This window comes from Periplaneta americana, chromosome 4, assembly GCF_040183065.1.
Source record: "Periplaneta americana isolate PAMFEO1 chromosome 4, P.americana_PAMFEO1_priV1, whole genome shotgun sequence".
In the NCBI taxonomy this organism is placed as follows: Eukaryota; Metazoa; Arthropoda; class Insecta; order Blattodea; family Blattidae; genus Periplaneta; species Periplaneta americana.
This window is the reverse complement of record NC_091120.1, coordinates 125064284-125085491: the sequence shown is the minus strand read 5'-3', so window position 1 is coordinate 125085491 and position 21208 is coordinate 125064284. Positions and strand designations below refer to the sequence as shown.

The following is a 21208-nucleotide window of genomic DNA, read 5'->3' as shown; positions in this document are numbered from 1 at the left end:
TTTGAGTTGTGTTTTGGGTCATGTTTAAAACTCCTTTTTACTTGGAGATGCTTCAGAAATTCATATATTGGAAAGGGAAGAGCATGTCTAATCTGTAACTTCTGGTGAAGTAACAAAAAAACAGAAATAAGATTAAGAAAATAGTATTTAAAATTAGCTTACGCGTGTATCCATACGCATTTGTAAATTTACATTGCGCTAAATTATTGTAATTCTCTACTGTAAAATGAATAACTTTGATTTGTTATTTCACTCTTTTTAAAGTCTTAATCTGTGTGTTCTTTACATGACATTTGATTTTCGCTTTCTATCTCATTCCTAAAATATTAAAGCATAACCATTCATTTTACACTGTTGTTTGTACTTTTATTACAATTTTTTTGTTTTCTTTTGCATGATATTTATTCTTTATTTATTGTCAGTTAGTAGATAAAAGTCTTTTGACATGTATATTCTTTGACTCACTGAGTCTCCTCTGGGAATTAGTAAAGCGGACATAAATATTAATATAAATTTAAAGTTTAAAAAATATGGATTTCATAATAAGAAATTCCCAGTAACTAACAACAATGTTAATTCGTTTAGGCTGGAAAATTATTGGTCACGAATAGACCTCATGTCAGACGGCGCCAAACTTGCTACACTTACTGCTCCGTGTGGCCGCTTCCATTTAACTCAATGCGGTCTATAATTCCAGCTACATTTGTCGCAGAAGGTTGCTACAAATGTCGCTACGTGTGGCATGTCATGTGGCCACACTTAGCGACATTTAACGCAGAAACTAGCAGTAATTGTAGCGCCCGTGTGGCCACCCATTTTGCGACAATTACGGCAGCTTCATTTGTAGCAGAAAACCTGCGACAAATGTAGCTCGTGTGGCCGTACCCCTAGTCCAATTGCTTCTCAATGCATTTCGTCCATCGTCGCACAAGTTTCCTAATGCCCTCAGAAAAATGTATTTTGGTTGAGCAGGAAGTCACATATGCACTATTTCCTTCACTTCTTTGTCTGTGGTGAATCGACTGTCTCTTGAGACATATTTAAGTGGACCAAGAAGATGAAAACCTAACGGGGCGAGATCGGGACTGTATGTAGAATGCTCCAACACTTCGAAACCCAGTATCTCAATAGTCTGAACAGTGAGGACGACAGTATGTGGTGTTTATTGTTGAGCTCTTTTCTAAGTAATGTTGCAGTAATGGTTCTTGTGAGTCCCAGAAAAGTGTGAGGATCACTTTTCCTGCGGAGGGTTGACTCTTGAATTTCATTTTGACTGGAGATTCGGGGTGTTTCCATTCAAAGCTCGGGATTTTTCTTTCAGATTCAAAGTCATGACTCCACGTTTCATCACTAGTGACTATTCGTTTCAAAAGAGCTTTATCTTTACCTTTGTTATTATGGCGGTCCAGTAAGCAGATGGACATACGATTGTGTTTGTGTTCTTCAATGAGCCATTTTGGAGCCACTTTACACAGATTTTACAAAAGCCAAGCTTATTATGAATAATGTTACATGCAGAACCATGACTAATTTGCATATTGTTTGTCACTTCATCGATAATAATTCTTCGGTTTGTCTGAATTATGGCACGGACTTGCTGAATGTTGGCGTCACTAGTGGATCTTGATGAACGTCCTGCTCTTTTCTCGTTCTTCATGGTTGTCCGATCATTTTTTAACTTTTCAGCCTATTCGTACACATTTCGCCATTGTAAATCATTGTCCTCATATTGTGCGGAAAGTCTTCAATGGATTTCGGCTTCTTTTGCACCTTCAGATGTCAAAAAATGGATCACTACAAACAGTTCTTGTTTAGTGCAAACAGAGAGAGGTGCAGCAATGTTTATTGCTCAACAGCGAAACGCTAACTGGAGTGATAAAGGTCAAACATTCCAAAATCGAAGACAAAGGCACCCCATATCGAAGTCAGCGCGCACAAAGTGGTACAGACAACCTACATGAAATTAAAACAAACTTGCGGATACTTATTGACTTACCCTCGTATAGTTATGTTGCAGGTTGGTTATCATTGCTCCTTACCTACAGGGTGATTCACGAGGATTTACCGTCACAATATTTCCAGAGTTACACCAATTTGAAGTTTTTTTTTAAAATACCACTATTCTTTAGTTTTAAGGGTAAAAGAAGATTACAGATAAAGAATGAAGTATTCATAAGTATGATTTATTTAATTAGGTAGTGAAGCTAAATATATATTGCGAATTCTCTAGTTCCTTCGTACAGATTTTTTTTTTCGATTTTTAACAACAAAATTATATTTTTCTTACGCATTTATCACAACAATTGTTACAAATCATGCCACTCTTGTAAAACGTTCAAGACTGTACATTAGGATGCATAATTAAACTGTAAAAAATAAGTTCCTGAAGTCATATATGATTTGTAACAATTTTTGTGATAAGTGCGTAAGAATAATGTAATTTTTATTTAAAATTTTAAAAAATCTGTACAAAGCAATTAATAATACATTTTTAGCTTCAGAACAGTAGCCAATTAGAAATGATACTTCTGAATAGTTCATTCTCTATTTGTAATATTCTTTTACCCTTAAAATTAAAGAGAAAAGGGTATTTTACTATCAACTTCAAATGAGTGTAACTCTGAAAATATTGAGATTAAAACAAATGTTTATATGACAATTTTACTCAGAATGTCTTCGGAAATAAGCTCCGTAAGTGGCGGTAAATCCTCATGAATCAGCCTGTGTATGTTCATTTCCACAATACTCTTCATAAATGGATAAATTGTATCTGTTGTATTTATCAGGTTCATGGACACATTATGACGGTATATTTTTCGTTACTTTATTTCATGGACTATGGCGAATGATGAATAATTTGTGGAATACCTACTTGCAGAGAATGGAAATACTTTGAGAAAATCTGCAACAACATAGTCCTTGCTTATCAGAAATTCCAATTTAATTTGCTTGGATTCAAACCCAGTATTCATTTCATAAAGTCAATATTTAATAAACAATGTTCTTTATGAGAAAGTAAGGAGAGCACAGTCACAATTTTTAGTAGGTTATTTTACGACGCTTTATCAACATTTTAGGTTATTTAGCGTCTGAATAAGTTGAAGGTGATAATGCCGGTGAAATGAGTCCGGGGTCCAGCATCGAAAGCACAGTGACAAGCTTCACGAATCTACCTGACAACATTTTACTCAATGTAATACCATTATTTGAGTAGATTTTAACAAAATTAACATTTGCGAGTTAATTACACATAAAGATGGATTTTTTTTTTGGCGAATTACCGAACTTTATTACCGGGTTTCCGAAAGGGGAACAGTATTTCACAAGTTATTTTTAATTCAAACTTATTTATCCTCCCGTTTTATTTCATATTTGGTTAATTAATTTAAGAACTTTTAACTGCATATGATTAAGTATTCAGAATAAAAACATGAGAGATTTATATAAAGACACAAAGAAATTTAAGGAAGGATATCAGCAGAGCCTGGTCAGGAAGAAGTTTCAGTGTTTAACATATTTTATTAATTAATTAATTATAATATTGTTATATATATTTTAGTCAATGTATCTTAACTCGAAGGTTTTTTCATTGCACGTGTTGTGTCTCCTCAAGAGAAGGGACTATTGCCTATAAACTTTGGTGTTTCGTTTCTCCCTAGATATAAGAATGGGTATATTTCAAATAAATGCAGAAATAACTTTTCGTGTTATTTAATTCGTGATTATCGTCAGTATGAGAAAGCGAATACTTACATGATCAGAGATCAAGTTGGAGCGTGTCTTGATGTCCCGTGACAGTTCATATTGATACTCGTTTACTGTAGTGTCATTCGCTATTGCATGCGAAAGATGTTCGAATGTACTTCCCTTGGTACCGAATAGCAGCAATAGGAGTACCAGGTGAATTGAGATCGGGGCCGAGATTATGTTGCCCGGTTTCAAGAGTGCTTCCTCCTGTAAAGAAGGTTTCTTATTATTGTGAGACATTAACAAGAAGACATGTTTTTGCAAACACTGAAGATAATGACAATGTTCCAAATGAAAATTAAATGATAAAGAATGAAGACAAGTTATACAGTACTCTAATATCGGGGAATTATTGCCGCCTTTTTAGTTACTGTTCGCCCAACAAATAGAGAGACCTGGTGAGAGGTAGAACTATAACTTTTTCGCTAATCTACCTTCTTTAAATCTCACAAAATCGAAGTCGATTCCTTTTTCATTAAACATAACTGGTATTCAGAAAATGAATTCAGATTTAAATCACAAAATTAAGATAACTTCCGTCTCTCTTATTATTCATGAGGAACAAATTGTAATTGTCCATCTTTGGAAGAAACTACTGATGTTAAATATTTAGTTACTATCAATGATCAATTAATATTATGGAATATACAAATATCTCACTAACAGGCCGCGTAAAACTTTATATGAAGAGTTCATTCTTCAAAATGATTTATCCTTTCATATTTTAAGAATAATAAACTGTATATACAAATGTTAAAGTTTCAGTGATTCTAGTCATTACAAAAAGCTGCATAACAACATCTGGTGGCTGAAACTAAGTTCTCGCGAAAGCACACGAAATTTTCCGAAAGCCTATGGCTGTTGATCATTATTCCTGTCTACGATGGTACCTTTGGTTTGCACCAGCCACCATTGGTTACATACAAAGTCTGCCAGATGACCATACGTCACCATGCTTGGCGGGTTATAGCAATCTCGGTGAAAGGCCTAAATACGAAATTGAGTACGGCTGCTCTAAGCTTTTGCGTATCTTCAAATCCCATTACCTTGCTTTTATTATAAGGATCTTTTCAGCTTATATTTTCTATGTATATTGTAGGTAAAAAGTACTCTTAGTAAATATTCTTCTGAATTAACCAATATTATCTAGTCGTCTGCAAACAATATTGTATTTGAGGGTGTTCTTTCAATAAAATTTGTTTTAAGCTGAGTTTCCCAGTTTCTTATAACTTCCTCAATATGAATTAAATAATGCAGGTGAAATAGGACATCCTTGTCTTACTCCAAGAGCAACTTCTTTGAACATTTCACTTGCTTCTTGGCCAGTATTAATTTTAATCGGAGTGTTAGTATACAGTTAGTATACATACTAGCATCGTGCATTACAGGTCCTATGTTCGGTTCAAGTTTGTCGAGTATGGCGAAGTTCGATATTTGTCAATGTTTGCTCTGCAGAAGAAGGCTTGTGTTTGTTTCATCTTGGTATAAAAATATTCCCTGTCCTCTGCTCATGTTTTAACCCCTTAAAGATTTTAGCACAGATCTTGCCATTAGTTTTTCATATAAAATAATATGAAGTTTTTAACGTCTTAGTTGCCTCTCTCATGTTCGAACATTGCAGGACACTAATGCATATACTGTATAAAATGACGTGGGATGCCATATTTCTTTACAATTTATCATAATTTTGACCTTCTAACGGTGTCGAATGCTATTTCTAGATGTACGAAAGTTATAGACTATACGTAGGCTTATTATATTCTCTGTGATTTCTAATAATTCAGAATATGGTAAATATATAGTCCATACACGAACGATTTTTTCCGAATACATTTTGTTCTTCTAATAGAAGGATTTATGAAATGACTGTAAGGTGCTGATTTTCTATGCCAGCATAAATTTTGTGTTCTATGCTAATACCTATGTATATAGTTATAATAGCTTTTACGATGTTCCTTCTTGCATACTGGAATCACAACAGCTAGTTTCCATTCACATGAGATGTGACAATACAGGGTTGTTTCCGATCTCTGATAACGAATTTGAATGACATCATGTGTGTCAGGAATCACACCGACAGCTGAATTGCGGTGAGAGGTGACAGACGAGTAGTGAGTGATCTCATAGTCAGAGTGCACGGTGTATCACAGTAGCAATGCCCAACACCTGAGTCCCATCCCGATGTCGGATGGAATCCTCTCAGTTTACGTTCCAACTCTTGGGTTCCCTCTAGTGGCCTACCCTCATGCACTGCGTCATAGATGTATGACAGTGGCACAATGTCCACACATGTGCAGAGGTGCACTCGTTATGAGTGACTAAATGGCCGGGATACGACGGAATAAGCGCCGTTTTAAATCACCAAGTCATTATTTTTCGCATATCATATATTACGATGTACCGAAGTACATATGATATTTCAGTGCAGAATTTCTGCGTCATCATATGATGATGGAAGAGTGGAACAGAGAAAAATTGTCTCCGGCACCGGGATTTGAACCCGGGTTTTCAGCTCTACGTGCTGACACTCTATCCACTAAGCGACACCGGATTCCCATCCCGATGTCGGATCGAATTCTCTCAGTTTAAATTCCAACTCTTGGGTTCCTTCTAGTGGCCTACCCTCATGCATAGACAGTGCGTCATAGACAGTGGTACAATGTCCACACATATGCAGAGGTGCCGGAGAGAATGGACAGACGAATAATAAATTAATCCGTGTTAGAAAGAGTGGGTGAAGAAAGAATAATGCTGAAACTGATCAGGAAGAGGAAAAGGAATTGGGTGGTTCACTGACTGAGAAAAACTGCCTACTGAAGGATGCACTGGAAGGAATGGTGAACGGGAGAGAAGAGTTCGGGGTAGAAGAAGATATCAGATTATAGACTACATTAAGATATATGGATCATATGCGAAGACTAAAAGGAAGGCAGAAAATAGGAAATACTGGAGAATGCTGTGTTTGCAATGAAAGATCTGCCCTTGGGCAGAAGACTAAGAATGAATGCATGAACGAATGTCTGTAGCAAAACTATGAGGCATAGCCGAATGCTAATGTAGTTACTACGAGTATTAACGCTGGCAACGTCCTTCTTTTTACCAGCACCGTGTAAACATTTAACAGCTAGCGAATTTTTCATCCAGATATTCGCTCCATTAAAGCGTCAAGGTGGCGACAGAAGAATCCAGCGAGTAGCGTCAAAACTTGCACAGTGTAAATCACAATTTTACGACGTCATGCTATTGACTTGCGTTACGGAATGAGCACTGAGACGAGTCCTGGTTCGGGAAGAAATATTCTCAAGAAAAGTGGGTCAGTGTGTGGAACCGATGACCACCCAGTCTCGAGATGAATTTGGAGAGCTACAATGGGTAGAGAAATCCAGTTTCGTAAGTCAGCTACAACAGCTGAGGGGATCATCTTGTTGAACACACGTTACCTGCATACTTTCTGGATGAGCGTCCACCTCAGCCAAATCATGTGAATGTGAGACCAGCAGTCTGCTGGTCGACCTTTGCCCTCTATGGGCTCTTGCGTTACGGATTTTTTTTTTATTTTCATCAATGCTTCTATATCCTGTCACCATTGTCAAAATAGCATTTGTTATTTTTAGACTTTTCACAGATCGTAAATTTGATGCAAAGAAATATGTACTTTGTAAATAATATTGTAATGTAGCTAATTTTCTAAACTTCCTTCGTTTTTCCTGTTTCATTGATCCACAGTATTGTTCAAATCTGCACTTATAATGAACGTAAATTTTGAGACTCTTTTGATATCAAAATTATTCCAGTTGCAAAGATTACTGGGCCTTATCCCAAAACGAAAAGTAAACTTACAGTTACAACATATTTAGTGGTCTCATTTATGCATCCATAGAAGCCTATGGACGAAATTTTCATATAATCAAATTTCAAATATTATGTTCCACATACTTCACAGCAGGCTGAAAACTATACTTACAATTACGTACCTTTAAAATATTAATGCAGAAACCAGACATGTAAGTAGCGGTACTGTTTGCAGGAATATAAAAACCAGTACTCTTGACTATATGGCACTGTCGCAGCATCAAATATACGATTGTAACCAATAAAGCTGGAAGAATAAAGAAGCGGAATGTAATTTGACTCTTTTGAACATAAGAAGTCTATTAAACTAAATTTCGTTGAATTAACTCTAGTAAATGTGTTTATGCAAGAAAAAAACAATGAATTACTATTTCAAGATTGTTATAATAAAGTGAAATCTGACCCAAAACACAATTTGGAGTGAGTATTTACCTGGAAATACTAGTTTGTCTACTAGGTGAGTTGTATGAACGGAGATAAACATATAAACTATTATTATTATTATTATTATTATTATTATTATTATTATTATTATTATAATTTAATACCTATGGACAGTTAAGATAATGGCCATTTAATGTCTCTAGTAGACACTTTTTATACTGGGCATTGATGATGGTTGACATTTCGCAGTGGATTAGTAATAAGACTAAAAATCTTTTTACTTCATTCATAGTACAGTGTAGAGGAAAAGTCAATTTCTCGTTACATAATAATTTTTCCCACATTTATCTTCAAAATGTTATAAATTCTTGTCATTACATTATTTTAATACGACTAAAAATTAAAAAGGGGAACTCGCTTCTAAGCGAGAAGTGGTTCCCAAACTTTTTTACTGACGACACACTTTACTGAACGCTCCCAAACACGCGACATACTTATTTGTTTTTAATAATAATAATAATAATAATAATAATAATAATAATAATAATAATAATAATAATATAATAACCAGTGCTTTTTTTCTGAAGAAAAAGTTGGTCGAACTCTGTGTAGAATATTTTATAGCGAACGGAGAGATGATTACTATTCAGTGCACGGAAATTTTGTTTTTAACCTCCTTTTCGTCCAACTAAGACTTTCAATGGTTTAAGCGGAATTCAAAGAAAAATTATATTAATAACGTAGTTATTCACACATATTTCGGTTCCATCATGAAAGTGCAACAAAAAAGTGCCGGAAAACTCATCTATTTAAATTAATGTGAATATATCGTAATTTAATTAATTAATTAATTTTAAAAAGTTTTGTAATTTTTTACAAAAAAAAAAAAAAACAACTGCCATAGAAAATATTCACAAACAGAATAGTAGTGCTTACCTCTTTACTGCAACAATCGCAGATTACAACTCCATCTGATCTAATAAAATCCTTTCCTTTAATCCACTGTGCAAAGAATACACTTTTGGAAACTTTAATTGGAGGCATATTAGAATCACATTGACACACGCAAACAGAATAAACAAACACTTTAACCACTTACGAAGTTCACACACTGCAAAGGCAGTTTAGCGAATGATTCCAATTTTAGAAGGATCTAAATTGCTACTAGTTCTAGAAAAGGGAGAGAATTTACAAACTTCCTGAAAGAGGGTGCTTTTGACTTAAATTATTTGTCGACAGTTTCCTTGAACCCTCTATATTTCCTCTCTACTATTGTCAAAGTATACAACGTAATAAATCCATTTATGACACACAATCTATAGAGAGGGTCGTCGGTAAAGTGTTGTAAAAGTGAACTTCCGTCCAGGCAAAGGTCCTCTAACATCTTATTGTAAAAACTTAACATTTTATTTCATTTTCCTGTTATTTAGTTTTTTTTCTTTTCCTTGTTCAATCCTGATCCTGAAGCTAAAAAAGGGATATAAAAATAGAAAAACTGAGGTGTCCACTCAAAATCATTAAAACATGCATTTAAACTGAATATAATTTATATTATATGCATTATTAAGCCTAAATTGCTTAAATATGCATTATGCATATTTTTATCCAAAAGACCAAAACATGCAAATATGCATGGAAAAAGTACACATGTTTGGAATCGGAAAGTAATGAAATTGATAAATACCGATTTTGAGTTATGTCATAGGTTCCTATAAAAACATTAATTTGCATGGAATTCTCGTCTCTACTGATTAAAATGATGAGCACTTTAGAGAAGAGAGATTGAGTTTTCCTAGTAATAGGACGCAAGCATCTGCCTTTACCAAGGGTTCTTCCTTCTTCCTTTCTCTGACTCCTATAGAGCCTATCTAGATTTATGAAGACTTTATTTAATTTTAAGCATAAGTTGTAAGACTTTCGTAATATGGTTTCAACACGATACCGTGGTTCCATATAATGCCACATAGAACATCATATTGACAACAAACATCCGTAGCCTAAGGTGGGTTCGAACGCACGATCGTATATCGTCTATGTAACATTAACACTGCGCGTCTTAACTGTTGCGTACACCGCGGCTGGTAAAAGAGATTTCGTTCACCGTCACAATAAAATTAGTTTCTTATAATGAGCAATAGCAATTAATTAACAGAATTTTGACGTTAATACATTCTTCAAATGGTTCTAGCTTACAAGTGATCCATAAAAATAACTTCTAATCGAAAATGATACCAACCTTTGTACTTGTATTTCATCATGTTGTGTAGATGTAATGGTCTGCCGAGATTCCTATGAATTAAATGAACACGTGTTAAATTTTGTTTTCATGTTTTAAGTTTGAGAGATTAATAAGTGCAAATAAGGTGCAACATGTTATACAGGGTGATTCAGATTACCTGTAACAGTAATTTTTTCGGAAACTAGAGCATTAAAACGTTAGAGACAAAAATATTTAAAACTAAAGCACGTGTGAGCTTTCACTTGAGCTTGATTTCATCAATCAATCGTAACAAGAAGCAAAGTTAATGGCGTATTACTTTAAAATTTCAAATGGAAGTCGGAGTCAAATAGGGTACCATTTGATAGAGCTCTTCAAAACAAACAACTTTCATAGGAAAGTTTTTATCAATTCCTACTCTTTCAATGAGAAAACGTATGAAAAGACAATGCCAATACGAAAATGTAAACAAGACAAAATGTTGACAGACGTTACTGAAAGACTGGACAATGCCATTAATGTTTACAAATGTTCAAATTGTCTGCCTTTCTGAGCAGCACACACCCGTACTCTTCTTCTAAAACTGTCAGCGACTCCTAACTCTTCGGAGTGGTCAAGTGACTGGAAGTCTCTCGGATTCGCTGTTTTATGTCATCTCTTGTTATGGGACGATCTTGATAGACGATGTTTTATAACCGTCTCCAAAGATAGAAATTCAAAGGATTCAAGTTAGGATATCGTACTGGTCATACCACAGGACCGCATCTGTTTATAGTACGTAGGGGGTATTTGTAATCACTCTTAACTTTTGGGTACTTATTTTATTAGTCACAAAAGTAATTGCAAAACTAGAAAAGTGTACATAATTAGGTACAGAGAAAACAAAACACTTCTTTCTTATTGTACATTGTTGGGCAAGGCCATCTGAGCTTATTACCTGGCTAAGTACAGTGTACATGTAGACCTGGCATTGCGGTGACTAAAGGAAACGCTGCTGAGAGAGCAAAAGGGAAGGGGTAGTTTACTTGTATTCATCCCTCGACGGTGCTGCCGGCCACCAGGTCTACACTCAGCCATGTCATTGTGCGTGTGTACTATGTCAACATTAAATATACTTATCTAGTTTACATTTTCTTTTCGTAACATTTCTCAGTATTAATGACATATTTTCGTACGTTTTCTCATTGAAAGAGTAGGAATTGATAAAAACGTTTCCTATGAAAGTTGTTTGTTTTGAAGAGCTCTATAAAATGGTACCTTATTTGACTACGACTCACATTTGAAATTTTAAAGTAATACGCCACTGACCCTACTTTCTATTAAGGCTGATTGATGAAATCAAGCCCAAGTGAAAGTTCACATGTGCTTTAATTATAAATATTTTTGTCTCGAAAATTCGAAAATTTTAATGCACTAGTTTCCGAAATAAATTACTGTTACGGGTGGTCTGAATCACTCTGTATGTAAATTATGATTAGAGGAGAAGATGGTAATATGGGACGGGGTTGTAAAATGAGATACGGCTGTTTTTCTAGATGTTCAGGATTCTAATTTGTGTGTAAGATACTGATAAACGTACATGAAAGGTGCTGAGAACAAAACCTTCACCTATGGAAAACGGAGAACTTAATATTTTCGGCATAACTGTCAAGACATTGACTTCCATGTGAATTCTGTGTCTAATGTGTTACCAGTGTTCATGTCTTAAGCATTGTATTGATTCCAGGCTCAATTTTTAGAATTTACGTAGACAGTTTGTCTGTCCCATATTGCAAACTTATTTTCTGAAGTCTAATTATGCGGGATGAGAACTTTCTAAAACATAACACCTGATTCCTTGATATAATCATGTCATGACTTTACACACATAAGGAGAAATGATATTCCTATAAGGAATTATCTCAAATCCTAGTTTTAACTACGTTGTTTTCAAATTAGACAATGTGGAAAAAGACTGTCCCATATTATCATCTTCTCCTCTACAGTTTTCGCACACACTCTTGTCAGTCATTTTGTTGTAAATTATTGAGGGTATTCAAACTGGTTCCAAATCTTATTTGTTGCGAACATATACAACACATAACAAACTCAAATCCTGATTATTTTTCAAAATAGCTCCACAGCTTATCAACACACTTCTGCTAGTAATGTTTCTTCTTTAAGAACCATATTAGTTGATTACGCAGGCTTTTCCGCACTTCTGTCATCACCAAGTCATTCTCTTAAAATGATTTATCTTTTAAATTTATCTTCAGCTGTCCAAACATGTGATAATCACACGAATAGAATTCGGACTTTATGAAGTGTATACGAGATCTTTTTAGCTAAATCCAGTAATGACACCTTGTGAGATTTTTGCGCAGTAAGGGCAACATTATAATGAAGAAAAATTATAGTTTTAGACAGTTTTCTACGTGTTTTTAGACTTTTAATTTGCCTTTCAAAAGACTTCAACTGCATTCATTTCTGACGATCAAATAGAAAATCGATTAAAATGGTCTCTTCTATGTTAAAAAATCAACATTACCTGTTCCTTCCACATTGAAAAATTAACTTGATGATTTTTGTGCAACAACATTCTGTAAACAGCTAATATTTTTCATGTTGATTTTGTTCTGCCAATTATTGACAAAACCAAGAAATGGGTAATGGAAAATAAAACTTGTACAACAGGCTAACACTGTAAGTCTACCTAGAATTATGACTTTTTTACAGTTTCAGTATGGTCTCCCTTTTTAATTTTAATGGAACCATTTTTACCTTGTCAATAATGACAGCATATAAATTCAGGAGGTTGTGTTTCAATAAAACTATACATTTTTTAATTCAAGGAAACAACTGAGTCCTCTAGAATCATAAATAATTCACAATATCCAAAAACTTGCTTATTGGAAATTAAGCGAAAACTTACATCTCACCAATTACCATTTGACAGAATTATCTTAAATATGCCAACTATTAAATATTCTAAATATGAATTACTGTTTTGAAGTAAAATCGTTTGTTCTATATAAGTTCATGAATTATTAAATTATAAGTATTTTTTCTTTTTTTATATTGTGAGTTATGACTCTAGAGGCCTCAATTAAGTCCGGATTAAATTTGAACCACCCACGTTTGTTCATAACAAATAGACGATGAACTGAAAAGGTATGACGTTGAGTTTGAGCATTAATGCAAACTAGTCTGTTACACCGCAGTTACAATTAAGATGAAATTGTTTAAACATGGCAGAAGAATCTTCCCCAGCATCATAATGAAGGTACAGTTAGATTATACAGGGGAGTGCATAAATATGTTCTTCTACGCCGAATTTTTCTCGTGTTCACCATTCCTTACAGTGCATCCTTCAGTAGGCAGTTTCTTCTCAGCCTTTTCATTTTTCTGATCAGTTTCAGGATCATTCTTTCTTCACTCACTCTTTCCAACACAGCTTCATTTCTTATTCTGTCTGTCCACTTCACACGTTCCATTCTTCTCCATATTCACATTTCAAATGCTTCTGTTCGCTTCTCTTCACTTCGTCGTAATGTTCATGTTTCTGCCCATACAATGCCACACTCCATACAAAGCAGTTCACTAGTCTCTTAGTTCTTTTTCCAGAGGTCCGCAGAAAATGCTCCTTTTTCTATTAAAAGCTTCCTTGGCCATTGCTATCCTCTTTTGACTTCCTGGCAGCAGCTCATGTTACTGCTTATAGTACACCCCAAGTATTTGAAGGTGTCCACTTGCTCTTCTGCCTCATTTAGAATTCACAAGTTTATCTTCTGTATTTTTCTTCCTATGACCATGCTCTTCGTCTTATTTGCATTTATCTTGATCCTATACTGCTCACACCTGTCATTTAGGTTCAGTAGCATATTTTTAGTACAATTTCCTCTTCTGCTAACAACGCCATATCGTCAGCAAATCTTATACACTTTATTCTTCTTCCTCCTACTATTACTCCTCCCATGTTCTGAAGACAGTTGTTTACTAAATATTCCAAGTAGATGTTGACGTACTCCTCTCCCAATTTCACTTTCTTCTGACATTCCTTTTCCTATCCTGACTTTCACTCGTTGTGTCATATAAAGATTACTGAACAGTTTTCTCTCTTTCCAATCCACGTCAATTTTTTAGGATCCCCATCAGTTCATTCCAATCCACTCTGTCAAAAGTCTTTCCTAGGTCCACAAATACTACATACACATCTTTGTTCTTCTCTAGGTATCCTTCACCTATTGTCCGTAGCAGTCTAATTGCATCTCTCGTACCTTTTCCCTTCCTGTAGCCAAACTGCTCTTCTTCCAACTGTTCTTTCATCTTAGAATATAAACGTCGATTCAGTATTCGCAAGAGAATCTTCGCCGAGTGCGTTATTAGACAGATAGTCCTGAACTCCTTGCATTTCTTCAGTATTGGAATCAAAACTATCTCCGTAAAATCCTCAGGCCATTAGCCTTTGTCATATATTTCGTTGCATAATGATAGAATTATATGGATCATATGCGGAGACAAAGAGGAAGGGAGAAAATAGGAAAGACTGAAGAATGCTGGATTTTGAGCGAAAGACGTGCCCTTGGACAGAGCACTGTGAATGAAATAAACTGTATACCTACTTAAGCACCACCTTATATATAATGTTCTATATACGAGATATGAGGACATGGATGGATAGATGGGCGGGTAGATGGGTACATACATAGGTAGACGAATAAATAGACAACAGACAGATGATAGGAGGGACAGGCAGGCAAGCAGTATGTAGGTAGCAATGTTGACTGACGGAGAGAAAAAAATCACGAAAAGCGGTAATATTAGGTACTAGGCGGGATAGCGGGCATTTTTTTTTTGCAATAAAGAGTAGAATTCAGGATCTCTAGTATTTTGTGCATTATTTATTATTCCTTACATTTTGCCAGTTATGATGTTATTGTAGTATAAACTTCACTTCTAGACTTTTTTTGAAGTTACGTATACATTTTATATTAATTACTTTCTTTCAATATAGAACAATAAAATTGGACAGTGCAATATTGAATTATTCTGCACGTGTATAAAAATGAATTCATGTATACGCTTAGGTGCAAGTGCGTCTTAAATTAAGAGTCACATTACATTCTTGAATCTTCACTCAGGGTGAGTGAAAGATATATTTTTGCCAATTGACTATTCAGTATGTTCATTGAGAGAGACGAAAATCAAAATAATACTTAACGTAGTTTTATAATTTTTGTGCAGGCTTTTCTTTCACAACATTCATGAAAATGGAAGCTTCATAGACGACTGTTACCCGCTAATAATGTCTAGTTTTTTTCCACTGTAACATAACAGAAACATATATGATAAATGTCTATTCATTTATTTTATTGCTGCAGTGTTTCTCAAAGGCCTATTGATTTCACATTTCAGAACAATCTAGGGCCTGATTTGATATTTAAGTGTGATAGGAGGGCGGAAATTTTTTTTATGCTAGGACTGGACTTCTTACACAGTTTGGATGAAATCTAGGTTCAAGAAATCTGACAGCATTCTAGGTAGGTAGGTAGATGGGTATATGAGGGGGTGGGTGACAGTCCCGCAGACAGATAGGTAAATAGCTAGGAAGATAGCCAATAGGTAGATAGCTAGGAAGATAGCCAATGGGAAATACAGATATAGAATTTAAATAGTGTATATATAGGGAGATGGATATAGACAAGTAGCTGAATAAATGAAGTTGAATTCTTCTAGGCAAATAAATGAATGGTTATAGATAGAAGAGGCAGATGGCTGGATTAGTTAGATATGAAGATCATATACTGTGTGACAATAAGTCACTTGCCAAATTGAATGCATTAATCTATTTGGAAGTGACTATAAGCGTTTGCTTATAATTATATTATTAAATAGATCATTGTAAACAACAATGCTAGTTACTGTATTTTCTTCATTGTTTGGTACACTCTTTTAACACTTGTACAATCACTGATTAACAATAACTTTACTGTGTTAATATTATAAAATTAGCTGGCTGACTAGTTTCGAGTTGATGTCCATCATTGTTCGAAGCCTAGTGAGGTCTAGCGCTATCTTCTGGTTTCCCGTTGCAGTGGGGTGTATTCGTGATTATGTCGAAATCGGTGTGTGTTTTGAAATTCAGTTAAGTGTTCAGGATGTGCTGTGGGTGTGTTTTTGTTGTTCGTAAAATGTAATATATATTTTTTTAACTGGATGTATAGTATTTTCTACGCCATCATTTGAAGTTCGAGCATAGGCTTATCATTTAATTGGAAATATTCTTCCAGCTGATAGTAAGAGCCTTCAGTTCTTACAAGTATAGGCTATTTGATTTCAGACGCTGTCCAATTGTCTATTAAGTCTAGTATACGATCCAAAAGTCGCGCACATCTTAATAATACGTTCACATATAAGTTATTTATAAAGATGAATTTATTACGTATACTTACATCAGTTTTCACATTAGTTAGGCCTACATTAGTTTTCACATTTGCTACGTCAGTTTGCACACGAGGTACATAATTTTTCACAACATACGCTGAAAATGGCAGCCTCGTTCAGTAATGCATGTACGAATTCTTTTTACCATGTTGGCGGCAAGTTTTTTGAGCACGCGTACACTGATGTTGTTAATTTCCGTTGTTATGTTCCGCTTTAGTTCCTCCAGAGTGTGCGGCCTGCTTTTGTATATCCTTCCTTTAAGAAGAAATCTGAGGACGTCAAATCGGGGGAACGTGGAGACCAGTAGCGGCTGGTGTTAAAAATAATGATTGTGCTACAATTTCTATATCGCCCTACTATATACACTTGCATGTATTTATCTTAATTTGAGACTCGCCTAGTGACGAAATATGAAGTTCATACGACGTTCTTTCGTACTGCAGAACTTGTCAAATTACCCTGGGTTGAACCCCTCCATCTTGGACATCATACTCTTTTCTATTGACAGTATTGCAATAGCAGTGAGACATAGTGTTCATTAAAAACGTTTTTATGCGTTTCAAGCAAGAAAAACATCTTTCTGGCTCAGTAGTGGCCATTGGTGTTGTAACCAAAATATTTAACAACTTCGTTACTTCACAGAATGGATCCTGTAAATTGTTGAAGACTATGTATTGTAACAATTGAACAGCCATCTACATTTCAGAAGTCGGGTCTTCCGTATAGAACTCCAAGTTGTGTCTGTATTGTTTGTCTATGGTCTATATAGTATAGCTGTTGACAGCAATTTCAACAGGTAGATGGCAGCAGTAGTCAGACACTTGTAGGGCTCTGAGTTCTGCAGTCACAACTGGCCTACGTCTATGTTCATGATACAACGGAGTGGGCTATGGAAATTCAGCTCTCCTTGGCAACGGTTTTGTTGTGAATTGTTTTTGTATCTTTCTGACGAGAAATAAAAACTGTTCTTGAGTTTCACTTAATCAGTATATTGTATTTTAGCTACACACTTGAATTACCAAATACATTGTAAATAATTCCGAGTTCCTCCACAAACAAGCATTCTTTCGTTACGCTTTACTTTTGCAATCTCCAAGCTGTGTCGTGCTGAAGCTGACTACAGCACTTTCCCGCGTAAAAATAGCCAATCAGAGCAGTGATTTCAGCTTTGCACATGCGCATAACTGTCTACATTCTCATGTGGAGCTTTGAATAGCACAAGAACCCCCTGAGGCACCAAAGACTGAAGAGCGAAGACTAAACACTCTACAATGCGTATGAACATAACCGCGGGAAATTGTCAAATGACAGATCAAATACTATGGTATTGCAATTAATATATTATTTGAGCAAAAATTATCATCGTGCTGTAGCACTGTAGCACTGTAGCACATAAAGACGGGCCGCCCCTGGTGGGGACCATAGTCATTGAGAAATGATACGCTCACCAAAAAACTCGCGCAAAAATTGCATGGTTTCATTAGATGTGTGACATGTGGTACTGTCCTGCTGGAACCAACAATCACGTTCATCATTGTCAAGAAGCGCTGATCCATATTCCCTAAAACGGGCGATTAATCTCGTTATGGTCGAATTGTTAGGCACTGCCACATCCGGGTAGTTCCTACGAAATTCGTTACAACACTTGCATAAGAACGACTGGAAAAATAATGTTCAACAATGAAAACTTGTTGCTCTTGGGAAAACGATATGTTTGCCGAGCAATAAACTAAGGACTACTGCAAGCGTCAGAGTATACATACACATCACAATGACGTGTAGGTTTGTTGCTGTTAATATCCATGATGCTATCTAGCGGTAGCCGATAGCACTTTCCAACTGCATTACTCAATATAGACACTATAATTTTAATGTGCGCGATTTTTGGATCCCTCTGCAGTATCAATCTTAAAAGTAGAATTGGCTGAACAACTCCAGAAAGTATTGCATGATAATAACAGTTACATTCATAGTTTTAAATATAACTTTGAAAATGATTCAGGAGCAAACATACAACATACAAAAAGCTATTATTCACTAAATAATTACGAAATTGTATTTAGATTTAAGTCAATATTTATTTGGGTATGGCTAGTAATGTAATAATATTGTGATGCATGTATTTCATTGCAGAATGTGATTCCTAATACATTTATTAAAAATACAATTTGTTATGCTCACATTTGCTATTTCAGAATAATATTGTTTTCCTCATTTGGCAAGTGACTTTTGCGTCACACGATATAAATGGAAATAGATCGAAATGTATAGTGATAACTTCTGGTACAGTACAAGCGAGCAAATTAGGATTTTTTTATAAATGTAAAGTTCAGCGTCCGAGGTGTAGTCACGTGCGATCATTTCCAGGAGAGAATAAAATCGATTTACTTGCGTGTTGCATATGATATTTTTATGCATTACTGGTATCTAAACCAAACTATATACGAAAAAGTCAAGTTTAAATTGTAGGCCTATTCTTAGTAATGTGTTGGTTGTCAAGTAGTGAGTAATTAAAAATCGGTAATGGTGCTTCAAACTTTTAATTCACTGCTAAGAATAAAGTAATTATTTAGGTAGCCAAGTACAACGAAATGAAGCGCAGTTTAGATACCAGTAATGTATCAAAATTATGATACTTTCGCATTAGTAGAAGATAATATCTTCATATTATAATGAATCAGGAACACCCGTATAAGCAAAACTCGTATTCAAATGATGTAGCTACTGCACTTCAAAATTCTATTAACATGCAACATTTCTCGCTTTTGGATGTGATTCATTCGTTCCGCTTGACTTTACTTACCCCTTCACTCAAAGCCTTCGCACATAATATATCGTACATTTTCAAGAAGTGCTTTCTGAAGCTGTTACATATTTTATGATTGCATTGGCACAGAAAGTTATATGTGGTCGATAGTTTCTATAATACTGCCGTGAGTTTATATAGGTCATAACAGTTTTTTCAACAGAATCGGAAAAGCAATAGAAACACGTGATATTAGATTTCATTAGGATACTTGAGTGTAAAATTGTACTAAGTGTCATAGTCATTTATTTCTAGTATATAGGCCTAGTAGAAAGATATGGAAATCACAAAGAATTAGAGTGAGAAGGCTATTTGTTACGAGATTATGAAACTTGAAATTAACTTCTTTTTATTAATTAAGACTGTAGTTAGTAACAAATTCCTTTAGAATTTCTGGAATGCAAATTACGGAAAATTGGAACTCACTACTTTACCAATACAAATGAGAAAACATTGCCTAATTTGTAATTTGCAGACAATTTAATTAACACTGCGAAAGACTTAAGGCCGCTAACGGGGAAGGAAATAATAAAACGACGAAAAATAAACCAAAATGGGAGACGTTCTTGGCGAATAGTATAGAAAAAATATAAAGATTTCGGTCTAATGAACGACTAGAATATGTGCATAAATCAACCTATCTCGCCAAATGTAGCATTTAGTAACACAACCTGGAAAGAAGTACTATGGTGGATCTCAACAAGACGGTCAAAATTGTGGTTCTAAATGTTATAAAGTTAACAGTATATAAATACAACATTATGTAATAAACATGTGAATTGTCGCAGTTTTTATTAAAGGCTCACAGTCATGAAGATCAATAAGAATACTTATAGAACCAAAAAAATTTGAGAACAAAAGACGAAAAAAAATAGGCATTCGTTTGAATGAAAGAACACAGACGAGGAAATAAGAGAAAGTACGAGAATCCAAGATCTAGTGGCCGTTGTCAGTCGCCATAGATCTTAACTTAAGGTGTGCAGGACATGTATACAACGAGACTTTCAACATATGGATGCACAGATTGACGGCTTGGATCCTAAGAATACAACACAAGCTGGACAGATGACGATTTTTGACCAAATGAAGCGAAGAATGGAGTGGGGAGATTAAGGAAAAAGTCCATATTATAGTCGGCATTTTCCGGATCTGCTTGGCCGATTTTTAATCTTTATCCAAAACATTTTAAATTAATTTTCTGTTGTTTCTTTTCTATAACGAACACTTTTTCCTTTTTACTTTTTCCACTTTTTAGAACATTTTAACCATTCAGGTCGTCAGTGTGTTCGGCAGGTTATTAGCAGAGACCGGAACTTTGGCAGAATACCTTTTTAAATGTGTTAAATCTATCTTCATTTTGAAAGTAAATCTGTACGAATTATATAATCGCCGCGCTCTCATGGTTAACATTCGGGAGGTCTTTGAGCGGCCTTGTGCATAACATTCGGCAGGTCTTTGAAATTTAATTGTATTATTGTTTTCAACTTCTTGTGTCGCCGCTCCAATCACTCGCCTCAATTTCAATATTGCAACCAATAAGCTGTTTCCATTATTAAATGACACCTACTTGTCTAATCCACGTGGACTAAAACCGAGATTGCTATGTCATGTGCTGAGGACGAACATTAAGGTATGTGATTAAAAATTATTATTAAAGAGTTATTATTAAAAGTTAAGAATGTCAACGTACTCGTATATAAAACAATAATAATAATAATAATAATAATAATAATAATAATAATAGCCATTTCACAATATAACAAACTAATGCTTATTCT

General features: G+C 35.0%; 1 protein-coding gene across 1 annotated transcript in view; it reads right to left on the bottom strand.

Moving 5' to 3' along the window:
* Nucleotides 1-19607, bottom strand: part of LOC138698183 (serine protease inhibitor-like) — a 52485-nt gene extending 32878 nt beyond the window's left edge. The window contains exons 1-4 of the mRNA XM_069823933.1: nucleotides 19428-19607; nucleotides 10220-10272; nucleotides 7722-7846; nucleotides 3754-3954 (exon numbers count right to left, since the gene is read on the bottom strand). Of these exons, the coding sequence (XP_069680034.1) occupies nucleotides 3754-3954; nucleotides 7722-7846; nucleotides 10220-10241 (348 nt within the window). The 5' untranslated portion in view covers nucleotides 10242-10272; nucleotides 19428-19607. The remainder of the gene's footprint in view (nucleotides 1-3753; nucleotides 3955-7721; nucleotides 7847-10219; nucleotides 10273-19427) is intronic.
* Nucleotides 19608-21208: the final 1601 nt, after the last annotated feature.